Raw genomic sequence first — 13,029 nt, 5'->3', positions numbered from 1 at the left:
GAGCGCTCAGGCCCTTCCCAGACAAAGGGCTCCTGCAGAGTGGACTCCTGCGCCCGGTGCATTTGAGCCCGACACATCCAGAAACTGGCCGGGGTCCTGTCCCCTCCGACCAAGACAAACAAGGGTGATCCCCATCCTCAGGCTTTTTGTCCCTAGGCCGAAGTTCTAAGCTGCCCCGTAGTCCAGGTGGCTGCTGGGATGCAGCAAAGGGCAGACTCAGGAACTGAGGGATTCAAGCTCTTCCTCTTCCACGCTCCCCTCAAGAGTTTCCCAGGCCTGACCCGCAGGCCAGTGTCGCCTCCAGACGCAACAGCAGGGAGAGGTTGCGTGGCTGGGGTCTCAGGCCTACCCCACTCCTTTCTCAGGAGTCACATTTACAGGCCAGTGGGAGAGCACAGATTTGAGCCACCAGGGCTCCCGTCCTGCCCCTGAATCAATCAGGCCCTCAGGGAAATCAAATGCCAAGAGGTTGGGGCTGTTACTGTCCACAAGGGCAGCCGCTGCCAGCTGGGAGTCCGACGGCCCACCCCGGGTGGGAGAGCGGAGCAGAGTCTGGCTACAGAAAGGCAGAGACTGGGAGAGCGGACAGGGAATCCAGACCTTCCTGCCTAGGTCGCCTGGAAAACCGGAGAAAGCCTTGAGTTCTCTTCCTAAGAGTAAAGTCAGGCCAGGCACAGTGGCTCAAGCCTGTAATCCCAGCATTTTGAGAGGCTGAGGCGAGAGGGTTGCCTGAGCCCTGGGTTCCAGACCAGCCTGGGCAACATGGTGAGACCTCATCTCTACAATAAACTTTTAAAAAATTAGCCGGGCATGGTAGCACGTGCCTGTAGTTCCGGCTACTTGGAAGGCTGAGATGGCAGGATCACCGGAGCCCAGTAGGTTGACACTGAGGTGGCCATAAGCGTGCCACTGCACTCCAACCTGGGTAACAGAGTGAAACTCTAACTCAAAAAAAAAAAGAATAAAGTCACTGCCAGCCAACGCCTGTACCAGTCAACCCCCCACCTAGAGGGGTTAGGTTGGTTGATGGCCTGATGGAAGGAAAACAGAAGACCCTAGACTGCAGCGGACCGGGTGGGGTCAGTGCTGTCAAGGACAAGATGGAACAGGCCTTGCCCACCCCAAACCCCCTCCTGAGTCCTCCAACTCTTGATGCCCCAGAGATCAAGAGTAGGACATCACAGAACTTCAGTCATGAAATGCCACAAAGCTAAGGGTGACTTGAAAATGGGAAAACATGCAAACACCCGCTGGTCATCCTAACCACCTCCTTGCTCCAGGACCATGGGGAAGACAAACCTTCCTCCTCTTCACTTCTCACCCCAGCATCTCATCCCCTACACACAATCCATTTAGTCTTGTTAGAACTGCCCCGATGTAGCTGAAAAGCATCCTAAAAGATGGAATAAACTGGCAAAAGCACAGCACACAGCAAAGACCTGAGTGTGTGTGTGTGCAAGAGACTGAGTCACAAAAGCAGCACCCTAACCACCAGCCAGGGCCAGTCCAACCCAGAAGACCTGTCATGAGATGTCAGAGTCTCAAGCTGGCCAATCTCTCCAGAGACCCCTCACATCAAATGACCTTTCTGGTGCATGTGGGGACCTCCTGCGTGTGCACCACAAAGACACAGAGGGTGTTCTTGGGGCCATCACAAAGCAAGACCAGATAACACAAAGGCCAGGGATGTCACAGCTTCCTTAGCAAGGAAAGAGCTCTCACCACCCAGAGCCAAAGATCCTCAGCCCGTGCCCACTCAGGGGACTGGCTGCGATCACATCTGGGTGGGTAACACCTGCTAACGTGAATGTCCAACCAAAGGAAGATCTGTCAGGTTTAATCTCTTTAGCCCCATCCCTCCCCCACTTTGGAACAAGGCTCTCCACACACACCTGTGTCCTCACAAGAATGCTGGACACCAACCAAGGGAGGCTCTACCCAAGCTCACATTCCCAACTTTATTCCCCGTCCTAGCATCTTCTGTACAGCATGAAGGAGGGCACCCAGAAGGGGTGTGGAGAGACAGTGAGGCAGGGCCTGACCGACAGCAAAGGCTAAGGGGATGCCCAGAGCCCGGCGACCGTGAAACAAGGAAGCCAGGGCTGCCCCCTCGGAGTCTCCCCCAGGCCCAGGGTTTTTCAGAGCCCCAAGGGCCTCACAGCACAATCCCAGAAGCCACGGCCGGGAGCCCGCAGGAAGCTCCCAAGGCCCCACGGGGCTCAGAGGGCCAGGGTGTCCTTGATGAGCCTGCGCATGGTCGTAGTGACCGAGGTGCCCAGGGCATCGGTGATCTGGAAGGAGATCTTGTAGAGGTAGGGCTGCACGTCCCGCAGGCCCGTGTCGAACACGTTGTCCACCTCCGACTGTGTGGGCATCTTGGGCAGGTACTCGTGCCGGCTCATCACCTCCACGATGTTGATGATCTTCTCGCACAGCTTCTCGCCCACCTTCTCCCGGCAGATCTGGCGCTCCTGCTCCGTGGCCAGGGCCACCACATGCACCTTGACCGTCCACACTTCCCACGGGATGCACTCGTCTGAGAAGGGCCAGCGGGACTTCTTCTTCTGGTAGAACTCCAAGGACATCTGCCCCAGCCCGTCGCCGCCAGAGTTGCGCAGTGCATCCTGGGAAGAAGGGAGACAGATGAGTGGCCGAGGCCCCCAGGGTTCACCCCCGCGAGGACCCGTTTCCCAGGCACCAGAGAACCACGCTCTCCTGACTCTGTCCGGGAGTGCAGGAGATGAGGTCCAGAGCAGGTAAAAGACATGAGTGAAGGGACAGCCCGCAGCCTGCCTGGGGTTGAGTTGTTCAATCAAGCTGACACAATCTGCCCCGTGTCCACCTCCTCCAGCTCGGCCAACGACTGAAGTCACGGGAGTCACCCCTGGTCTGTGGGCACTCACTGTGCCAGGAACCGTACACACACTCCCACTGGCTCTTCAACCGCCCTGTGAAGCAGGGCAGTTATCTCCATGGCACCGAGGTAGGTGGGGCTCAGGGAAGCAGGGTGGCCTGCCAGTCGCAATTCTGGGAATGGCTGCACCAGGGTTTGACTCCGGATTGTCTGATTTCAAAGTTCTTGCTCTTTTGCTTTACATTAAGGGCCTTCTTCCTCAACCCCACCCCTCTGGCCCACCCTCCAAAATGTTCTCCATCTCCCTCTCGTCAGCACCTTCATCCCTGGTGAGCTCAGTTTATCTGCCTTCTCCACTGCATTCAATTAGGACACCCCCGGTTCACAGTCTCTTTTGGAAGAGCTGGGAGAAGGACTGGAAAGCCTAGTGATCCCTGCTTAGAAAGAAGCCAAGGAACAGAATGGGAAAGGAAGGCCAAGGGCAGACCAGGCCCGGCTGTTTCTCCATCTTCTCCTTCTCTGGAAAGCAAACAGGACCAAATAGTCCAATGGTTCTGCCCTTCCCGCTCCATGGCATGCAGGCCCTCCTCCTTGGGCATCTGGGCCCAGAAGCACCTTTCCATCAGCATTAATGAAATCAGGCAATCCGGAATCAAACCCTGGTGCAGCCATTCCCAGAACTGTGACTGGCAGACCACCCTGCTTCCCTGAGCCCCACTTGCCTCGGTGCCATGGACGTAACTGCCCTGCCTCGCGGGGCGATCGAAGAGCCAGTGGGAGTGTGTGTACAGTTCCTGGCAACCCAGAGGGTAAGGATGCCTCAAATCCTGACTGCCCATCAGAGAAGGACCTCCCCACATAGACAAACCAAGGTTGTGTGACCTTGAAAGGCTAGCACTTCTGTAGTGCTCACCGTGTGCCAGGCTCTGTCCCAAACACTGGACATAGTTGACTCATTTAGTCCTTGCAGTACACACGCCCTATGAGGTAGGTATGATATCATTCCAGCTTAACTTTCAAGTAAATTGAGGCACTGGTGAGTGCTTGCTGGGTGGTGGGGCCTGTCTCCAAGCCCGTGTTCTTGACCTCCTGCTCCAGTCGCCTCTCACGGACTCTGGAGGCCAGAGGACCGAGGGCTGCTGCCTCTCTTACAGGCTGACTAGGAAACCTCTCATAAACCTGCCCTTTCTAGGCCTGGAGGAATTAGTGAGGGTGACTGAGTGCCGCGGCCTGGGAGTGGGTCTTGCCCACCCCTGCCATAAGCACACAGTGCTGGGCACAGCAGAAGGGCTCTGCAAATGTTTGTGAAGTGAAAGACACACAGCCTCCCTGCTCTGACCCCAGAGCGGGCGCCTTGAGAAATCCCCTTTGTTACATCCACGCCCTGTAAGGGTGGAACACCGTGACTCTGGACAAAGACAACAGGAAAAGCAATGCTGCCATTCCCAGCTCCTGAAGTGGCCAGCATCAGCAGCCTGGTATGTCCCTTCTACAGTGCTCTCCAGGTCCAACAGGCACACACAGACACATGCCACCCAGCCCAAAGGTACACTCCACCTCGGAGGGCAGCCACCCGAGCCAATACAGCTCCCTCTGGGGGGCTTCATGTGGGAAAAGCCAAGTGGAAGGAACCTGGAAGCAGCTGCAGAGAGGAGGGTCTGTGGAGCACTGGGCAGCCGACAGGTCACGACCACAGGGACCCAGTCCCCAAGGGGCCTGACCACGATGCTGAGAGGGCTTCCTGCTCGCCCTTCTCCTGGATATTCAGGAAGAGTAGCTGGCCTAGCAGCAGGCCAGGGTGGCAAGGCATTCAAGGCCCTGTGCCATGCCACAACCCTACCTTGAATTCCCCGACGACCTTGCGCAGGGCACGGTCCAGCTCCTCTGAGGAGACACGCACGTAGGTGAAGTCAATGAAGTCACAGTCAACATCCTGGGTGCCCACGGTGCCGATGGAGTAGGTGCCCTCCTTCTTGTAGTGGAACTTGCCCGTGCTGCGGTGCAGGAGCACCGTGTGCAGCACTGCCAGCATGGCCTCCTCCACCTGCCGCCCCTCCACTGACACCTCCAGCACCTCTGAGCGACAGTTCATCCTGCAGCCGGGGGCCCACACGAGGGTGGGTGACAAGGACAGAGACGGGGCGCTTCACCCCACCCGGGGCCACCCTGCAAGAGGAGTGCACGCAGGTCAGAATGTCGACACTTCTGAATTGTCTGCGTGTCACCTGCCCACTCCTGCTCAGCTCCACGCGGCCCCTGCCTCCACTGCCCATCCCTGCACTGTGGCAGCACAGGCCATCAGAGAGCCTCAAACTCAGGGTCAGAGAGGGCAAGAGCTCCAAAGCTCCCGTCCAGACAACCGGCCAGAGCCCGGGCTCCCTCGCGGCCTCGAGCAGGAACGGCCCACGCTCGCTATGCAGTACCTGTTGGGCCGGCCCTGAGAGGCCACAGGATGGGAAGATGCGGGCGGGCAGACATGACTGCAATGCCGAGAGCACCAGGTGGGAGGAAGGAGAAAAGAAAGACTGGAGTCCGATGACCTGGGACCCCAAGGTCCAGGTTAAGGCACTTGGACTACATCCTGAGGAGGCTGAAGCATCAAGGCATCACTGTGCTGAGATCAAAGCTGTGACTCAGAAGGCTAACTGGCTGAAGGGCAAAGAGGCTATAAACTATTTTGGGTTAATAAACTGCTTCAAGAGGTAGTCAATGCCACCACAAAGGCTGGGCTTTCAAACCTGACTCACACACACACCAAAATGCATGCATTTCCAGGGTCCTCCACAGACTCCAGGGTAAACACTTGCAGATATAAGGCAGAAAGCCTGGGCCAAGAAACATTAAGAGTCCACCACAGCAGTGACAGTCACAGGAGCAGTACCATCAGGTGTGGAGAAGTGCAGTGCAGAGCGTGGGGGTTTTCATGTCCAACAATCCTGGGTTTGAATCCCACTACATCTTGCTCTGTGACCTTAAGCTAATCACTCAACCAGTCTGAACCTCAGTTTGCCTGAGGGCAAATTGGGATAGGCCAAGCTCAGTGGCTCACGCCTGTAATCCCAGCACTTTGGGAGGCAGAGGCAAGAGGACTGAGTGAGTCCAGGAATTCAAGACCAGCCTGAGCAACATGGGGAGACCTCATCTCTACAATTAATAAAAAAAAAAAAAAAATTAGCCAGGGTGGTGGCATACACCTGTAGTTCCAGCTACTTGGAAGGTAGAAGCAGAAAGATCGCCTGAGCCAAGTAGGTCGAGGCTGCAGTGGCCGTGAGTGTACCACTGCACTCCAGCCTGGGCGACAGAGTGAGTCTCCAAAAAAAAAAAAAATTGGGGACGGTAGTGGGCATTGAGGCCACACACGTAAAACATAGTGTAACAGCAGTGAAGAACAATGCCTGGAGAGCCAGACAGCCTGGACTGGAACCCCAGCTCTACAACTTGCACCTTGTGTGATCTTGGGCAAGTCGCTTAACATCTGTGCCTGTCTCCCCATAGACAAGAGAGACAATACTAGCTACCTTGAAAGGGTTGTCTAGAGGATGGAATGAGCAAGCATCTAGAAAACTTAAAGCAGTACCCGGCAAATAGTAGACGTTCACCAGTGTTGGCTACTACAACCGTCATTCTATCGTGACTGCCAATGGATGACACAAGGCGACACCACTTGAGATTTAGAACTTACTAAATAACCAAATATGAGTCCGAGGGAGTGGGACGACAGAGCTCCTCAGCTGAGTGTCCCACTCACAAACCTCCCCCCGCAGGGAAGTCACCAACTCTCCCCACCCCACCCCACCTGGGGCAGTTCCATTCAGTTATTCCTTCTCCTGAAGGGACCTGGCGCTCAGCACTCCAAACCACTGGTTTTAGTTTTGATATCCAAAGCCACATAAAATAAGCCAAACCCCTTTTCCACCTGTGGGCTTTTATTTAGAGGCAGCTCTTCCGTCACCTCCTCATCCCTTCTACAGGTTAAAGTACCCCAGTCCCCAGAGACAAGCCTGCTCACGTCACACCCCATCTGCTTGGGGCCCTGACAGCTTCCTCTCAGTGTGTTCCAGCCTCTGCCCCCTTGCATGGTGGTATTCAGCACTAGACACAGGACAGTAGCCTGTGCTGCTCAGAGATCAGGCTGGCTCTGTCTGTCACCTGGCCATCAGCTCGGTCTACCTGTGCTAGCAGGTACCATCAGGTTTCATTTTTGTCTCTCTCCCACCAGGCGGACAGTTCCTTGAGGGCAGAAACCACATTCTATTCGCCAGCAATCGCTGGTACACAGCAACTGCTTGATTCACGCTACACCTGGAGTTCCAGATATGTGCCGGGTTGCCCGTCTCTCCAGCATGTTCAAGGATGCCAAGCGCCCTGTTACTCACTTCTACCTTGCAGTTTAACTCCACCCAGCAGCTTCCCGCCTAGAGGCTCCCAATTCTGGTCCAGCCCCCTTTCTTCCACAACTCCCCAGACTGCGTCACCTGCAATCCTTCACACAGGCCACACATCCCCTCACTTTCTGCCCCATGCCAGACTCTTCCCTTATTCTCAGTGCTATTCAAGGTTCCGCGCCGCCAGGAAACCAGTCCTGGCCAACCTCACGCTTCTTCCCACAACATCTGATCTGTGATGAGCTCGTTGTCGTCCCCACCCCACCCCACGCCCCTACACTAAGCAAGGGAGTTCCCAGAGTAGGGCTAGAGAGTCTAGAGAGTCTCATCCCCCTGGTCCCCCCAAGTGCAAAAGCTAACAGACGCCTTCTCAAGCCGGGCTGGAGCCCGGTGCACCCCCATTCCCACCTTACGTGTAAAGGCTGGAGTACGGATTCCTCAGACGCGGGTCATGCCCTTCCTCCTCCTCCTCCTGCTCTTCACGCCTAGGTACGGCCTCCGCAGGCGTGACCTCCGCAGGTATGCGCCAACCTCTGCGCGGGCGCTGGGCCCCAAGAGACGGACTAGAAGCAAACACAGAAAGCTATGTGGCTCCGCATCAAGAGACTCAGGCAGGGCGCGAGAAGGACATCCCGTCCGGGTCCCGTTTCTCCCCCCGCCTCCATCCGCGAACCTCACTGTCCAGGAGTCAAGGGAGGCGCGGACCTCGGGTGTCTCGGGGGCGGCACCCCGTGCCGAGCCCGGCCGGACCCGGGAGTTCCAGGCGCGCCCTCGCTCCCGCCGCCCGCGCTTGCACGGGACAGGGGGCAGACGGCTAGGACAGCCCCCAACTCCCCGAACCCAACGCGAGCCCCGCCTGCCACGCCGCCTCTCTCACCGCGGGCGCCAGACCACCACGGCAGGAGGCGCGCCGGGACCGGAAGTCGCGCCGCCCCGGCGTGCGGGAAGGCGCTACCCTTCCCGGGCTTGTGGCAGGGGTCATGCCCAGCTTGACCGAGCCTCGACACGAATGCCGCTGCCCAGATCGCCTGAACAGGCAAATGAGCATATTATTATCGTCACTTATTGCTCTTTGATCTGGCTGATGCTTTTTTCTTGGCTATCTCTCGATTTTCAAGGTTGATGGCGAGAGGTATCCCCCTCATTTGGACGAGTCCATTCACCTCCACCACTGAGAATGTTGTTGTGTTTCGGCTGGGACAACTCACTTCCGCCATAGAGACTGGAGGGAAGGAGCGGCCGGATGGGTTCTACGCTGCCTCCCTAGGCTGGGAGAAGTCATCGGCTGCGAGCGCGCTCCTGGGACGGAGACGCGGTCCCCAACTCTGGGCTCCCCACAAGATGCGGGGCATACATTTTGGGGAGAGGACCTGGGGATGTGCCCGCGCCAAGTGTGCTGCTGGACTGCGAGGAGGAAGGCAAAACTTGAGCTTGTCCAACGTACATAGTAGACGGCATCCCTGGCCCTGAACTCACACAGATGCTGGAGAAAAGGGCTTAGTCTTTCTGAGTGTTCATCGCACGACTTGGCACTCTCCCTTGATCAAAGTAGGGGCAGTTCTTGCAAGGCTTGTCGTTCTGCCATTGCTCATCGGTGTGACCCTTGACATGACTCATCCTTTCTGATTCTCTCCCGTGTAAACAGGGAGCTATTGTGAAACCCCAGGAGCTAACCCATATGGAAAAACGTGTGACCTGTCAAGTGTAATATAAATATGAGCGCATTGTTAGTGCTGTGGAACTTCCTGGGAGCGTGTTTGGTCCTCCATGTAGGTTGCAGCCCAGGACTGACAGGAGTTTGCCATTTGCTCTGTTAATACCCGCAGAGCCTGGCATGCACCCATCTCCAACAGGAGGCAACCTTGAGTTGCTGCTTAGAGATGAAAATGCTCGTTTTCCTGACATTCTTCCTAACTGCTCTTGTTGCCTGCCCCAAACAAGAGCAGTGAATAGAAAGTGGAATACCTTTATTAAGTGGAATAGAAAGGGCTTGATTCGAAGTACCGTATATATTTAAACCTGATACAAATCAATCCTAGATAACAAACACACTGGGAGAGGTCAAGTAACCTGTCCAAGGTCACAGTAAATGGCAGAGCCTGGGGTTCAAATCCAAGCACATTACCACTGAAGAAGCTCTCTTTCTGGCCTCCTCGGCCCACCTCCACCAAGCACTACCACCCTCCAACACACTCCACCCACCGGTGGCGTGCTTGGTAACTGTTTTCACACCTACTCTCCAGTTGGGAAATCTGTAGCATTTGCCAATTTTCTGCCATGGCTGATTTCAGGCTACAGGACATCACTGAACGCAGAGCCCAGAATAAATGAGTGATTATTACATCTTGAACGGCAGGGGTACAGTGGGCTCTTGAGTGCAGTGGCACACCACTGTCACCTACTCCACCCTATAGGTTTTTCCCTCCCACCCTGTTCTTCCAAACCCAGCTGACAGCCTCCTCCTCTGGCTGGCCTCCTCCCCTCCATCTGTTCCCTGTCCCCTCTCCTTCCTCCCCACAGCTCTGCCTTCATTCAGCCCTTGTCTGTATCCCAGGTGTGGGCGCCTCTCCTTGGGCAGCCGTGAGAGTTCCCCCAGGCCCCGGGAAGAGACAGCTGCCTGCTCCACAGACCAGCCATCTCCTCTGGAGCCTGCACAAAACCAGGAAAAGGTCAGGAGAAAATACTGAGAAGGAAGGGTCTGTAAGGAGCCCAAGGAGGGGGCCCTGAGGTAGGGGAGGAGCCAGAGCTTAACCCCCAGAGCCTACCAGTGAACGAGGGGAGTGACTCGCCTCTCTCTATCCCAATGCACTCTATCTCAGGGCCCTTTTCTGCTGCTATCCTGATATCATTATCATCACTACTAGCAATCATTGAGCCTCACTGGACACCGATCCGCCCCACCACCACCCCACATTTACAGATATTATAACTGCAAGTCAGTGATATGCAGTGCTTTGTTGTGATGGCTAATTTTATGTGTCAACTTGACTGGGATACAGCGTGCCCAGACGTTTGGACAAACATGATTCTGGGTGTGTCTGTGAGGAGGTTTCTGATGAGAATAGTATTTGAATTGGCAGACTGAGGAAACCAGCTGAGTACCCTCCCCAGTGCGGGTGGTCCTCATTCAATCAATCGAAGGCCTGGTAAACCAGAAAGGTCGACCCTCCCATGAGCAAGGAGAGCGCCTTCTGCCTGCCTGCCTGCCCTACCGCAAGAACATCAGCTTTTTCCTGCCTTTGGAGATCTGCTTTGCGTGCATCTCAAGCCCAGCAGCAGTAGTTAGACTGAAGCCACACCAGCAGCCTCTCCCAGATCTCTGGCCCACTGACTTCAGATTGGGGGACTTGCCAGCTACACAATTGTGTGAGCCAATTCCATATAGCATATGTTGGCGGGGGGAGAGGAGTAGGTGTGTCCCTGCTGGTTCTGTTTCTCCGGAAAACCCTGCCTGGTCCATTTGCAAGGTCACACAGTTCCTCTCCTCGTTCCATTAGTCCTTTCTTTCACCCAGTCTTGTGCCAACCCCCAAAATCGCCCTCACACAGGGCCTCTCCTGCCTGAGGGTCAGGCTGAGTCCTCTCACCTCTCTTATCTCACATGGTGGCCAATCCTTGCCTCTTCGTACCTACATAATATATGGGGTTTTTGTTTCTTTTAGGAGACAGGGTCTCACTCTGTTGCCCAGGCTGGAGTGCAGTGGCATAATTATAGCTCACTGAAGCATCCAACTCCTGGGCTCAAGCAATCCTCAGTCTCCCTAGTAACTGGGACTACAGACATATGCCACTCTGTTGCCCAGGCTAGAGTGCAGTGGCATGCTAACAGCTATCACAGCCTTGACCTGCTGGGCTCAGGCGATCCTTCCACCTCAGCCTTCCAAGTAGCTGGAACTACAGGCATGCACTACCATGCCCAGCTTATTTTTTTATATATTGTAGAGACGAGGTCTCACCAAGTTACTCAGGCTGATCTAGAACCCCTGAGCACAAGCAATCCTCTCGCCTCAGCCTCCCAAAGTGCTGGGATTACAGGCTTGAGCCACCGTGCCTGGCCTAATTTTTTTTTTTTTTTTTTTTTTTTTTAAAGATGGGCTCTTGCTGTGTTGCCCAGGTTGGTCTCAAACTCCTGGGCTCAAGCAATTCTTCTGCTCTGCCTCGGCCTCCCAAAGTGGCTGTGACCTCCCACACCTGGCTACCTCCCTGAATTCTCACAGAGCAGTTCTCATTGCAACTCAGACTTTGGCTCCCACCCTGAGCTGAGTAGTTCCATCAAGAAATGGGGGCTTGGTCAAAAAAGTCAAACCATGTGGTATGAATGCTCCCATTCTATGCCCTATACTGATGATCAAGAGGTAATTGTTGATCAGGCACAGTGGCTCATGCCTATAATACCAGCCACTTGGGAGACTGAGGAGAGAGAATCACCTGAGCCCAGGAGGTCAAGGCTGCAGTGAGGTATGATCATGCCACTGCACTCCAGCCTGGGTGAAAGAGTGAGACCCCCAACTCAAAAAATAAAAAAATAGGTGTGCTGGCTCACTCCCATAATCCAAGCACTTTAGGAGGCTGAGGCAAGAGGATTACCTGAGCCCAGGGGTTCTAGACCAGTCTGAGCAACTTGAAAAGACCTCATCTCTACAATAAATAAAAAAATTAGCCGGGCATGGTAGCATGCACCTGTGGTTTCAGCTATTTGGAAGCCTGAGGTGGAAGGATCGCCTGAACCCAACAGGTTGAGGCTGCAGTGACCGTGAGCATGCCACTGCACTCCAGCCTGGGCGACAGAATGAGACTCCAACTCAATAAATAGCCAGACGTGATGGCTCACGCCTGTAATCCCAGCACTCTGGGAGGCAGAGGCAAGAAGACTGCCTGAGACCAGGGGTTCAAGACCAGCCTGGGCAACGTAGTGAGACGTCATCTCTACAGTAAATTAAAAAATTAGCTGGGCGTGGTGGCACACACCTGTAGTTCCAACTACTTTGAAGGCTGAGGCAGAAGGATCGCAGAGCCCAGCAGGTTGAGACTGTAGTGGACGTGAGCACTGTGCCACTGCACTCCAACCTGGGCGACAGAGTGAGACTCCAACTCAAAAAATAAATAAATAAGCCAGGCGTGGTAGTGCATGCCTATAGTTCCATCTACTTGGAAGGCTGAGGCGGAAGGACTGCCAGAGCCCAGCAGGTTGATACTGACGTGTCCATGAGAATGCCACTACACTCCAGCCTGGGCGACAGAGACTCCAACTCAAAAAAATAATAAATAAATTTAATATTAAAATTTTTTAAAAGACATAATTGTTCACTTATTCATTCATGCCACACATGTAACTATCCACATGTCAGGCTCATGTCACATGTGATACCAAGGGCACAAGTCACAGTCCTAGCCCTCTGGGTGTTGAGTCCTACAGTGGGGACAGACCAAAAGACCACCAGGGGAAGAAAACCCGGCACGTGGGCAGCAGGTTTGTGAGGGCCAAAGGGGGCCAGGATGGAGGCTCCTGCTGTCATCCCAGAGAGATGCTGGCAACCTGGAATAGAAAGTGACACACGCCGGGCTCGGTGGCTCAGCCTGTAATCCCGCACCTTGGGAGACTGAGGTGAGTGAATTACTTGAGCCCGTGGGTTCGAGACCCGCCTGAGCAACTTGGTGAGACCTCATCTCTACAATAAATCAAAAAATTAGCTGGGTGTGGTAGCACACACCTGTAGTTCCAGCTACTTGGAAGGCTGAGGCGGAAGGATCGCCGGAGCCCAGCAGGTCAAGACTGCGGTGGCCGGGAGCA

General features: G+C 55.0%; 1 protein-coding gene across 3 annotated transcripts; it reads right to left on the bottom strand.

The window, feature by feature from the left end:
• Nucleotides 1-1,937: 1,937 nt before the first annotated feature.
• On the bottom strand, nucleotides 1,938-7,744 carry ATG101 (autophagy related 101). 3 transcript variants are annotated; one of them, XM_021716228.1, is made up of 3 exons: nucleotides 7,648-7,744; nucleotides 4,695-5,020; nucleotides 1,938-2,624 (listed from the first exon to the last, which is right to left on the bottom strand). In XM_021716228.1, exons 2-3 carry the CDS (start codon nucleotides 4,944-4,946, stop codon nucleotides 2,220-2,222), a joined length of 657 nt encoding a protein of 218 aa, XP_021571903.1. In that variant the 5' UTR covers nucleotides 4,947-5,020; nucleotides 7,648-7,744; the 3' UTR covers nucleotides 1,938-2,219. The 3 variants fall into 3 exon arrangements, with proteins under 3 accessions (XP_021571903.1, XP_008064208.1, XP_021571908.1); XM_008066017.2 differs by having other exon boundaries at nucleotides 7,653-7,701; XM_021716233.1 differs by lacking the exon at nucleotides 7,648-7,744 and having other exon boundaries at nucleotides 4,695-5,038.
• Nucleotides 7,745-13,029: the final 5,285 nt, after the last annotated feature.

The sequence above is a fragment of the Carlito syrichta genome, unplaced genomic scaffold (assembly GCF_000164805.1).
Source record: "Carlito syrichta isolate Samal-C Ts95f unplaced genomic scaffold, Tarsius_syrichta-2.0.1 Scaffold104745, whole genome shotgun sequence".
Classification (NCBI taxonomy): domain Eukaryota; kingdom Metazoa; phylum Chordata; class Mammalia; order Primates; family Tarsiidae; genus Carlito; species Carlito syrichta.
This window is presented reverse-complemented; position numbering and strand designations above follow the sequence as displayed.

What these genes read in the sequence shown, in the direction of transcription:
- ATG101 (XM_021716228.1), bottom strand. Translation starts at nt 4,946, where the DNA reads ATGAACTGTCGCTCAGAGGTGCTGGAGGTGTCAGTGGAGGGGCGGCAG. An exon ending in AGGTCGTCGGGGAATTCAAG is followed by an intron (nt 2,625 to 4,694) that starts GTAGGGTTGTGG and finishes CCTTCTTCCCAG; the next exon opens with GATGCACTGCGCAACTCTGG.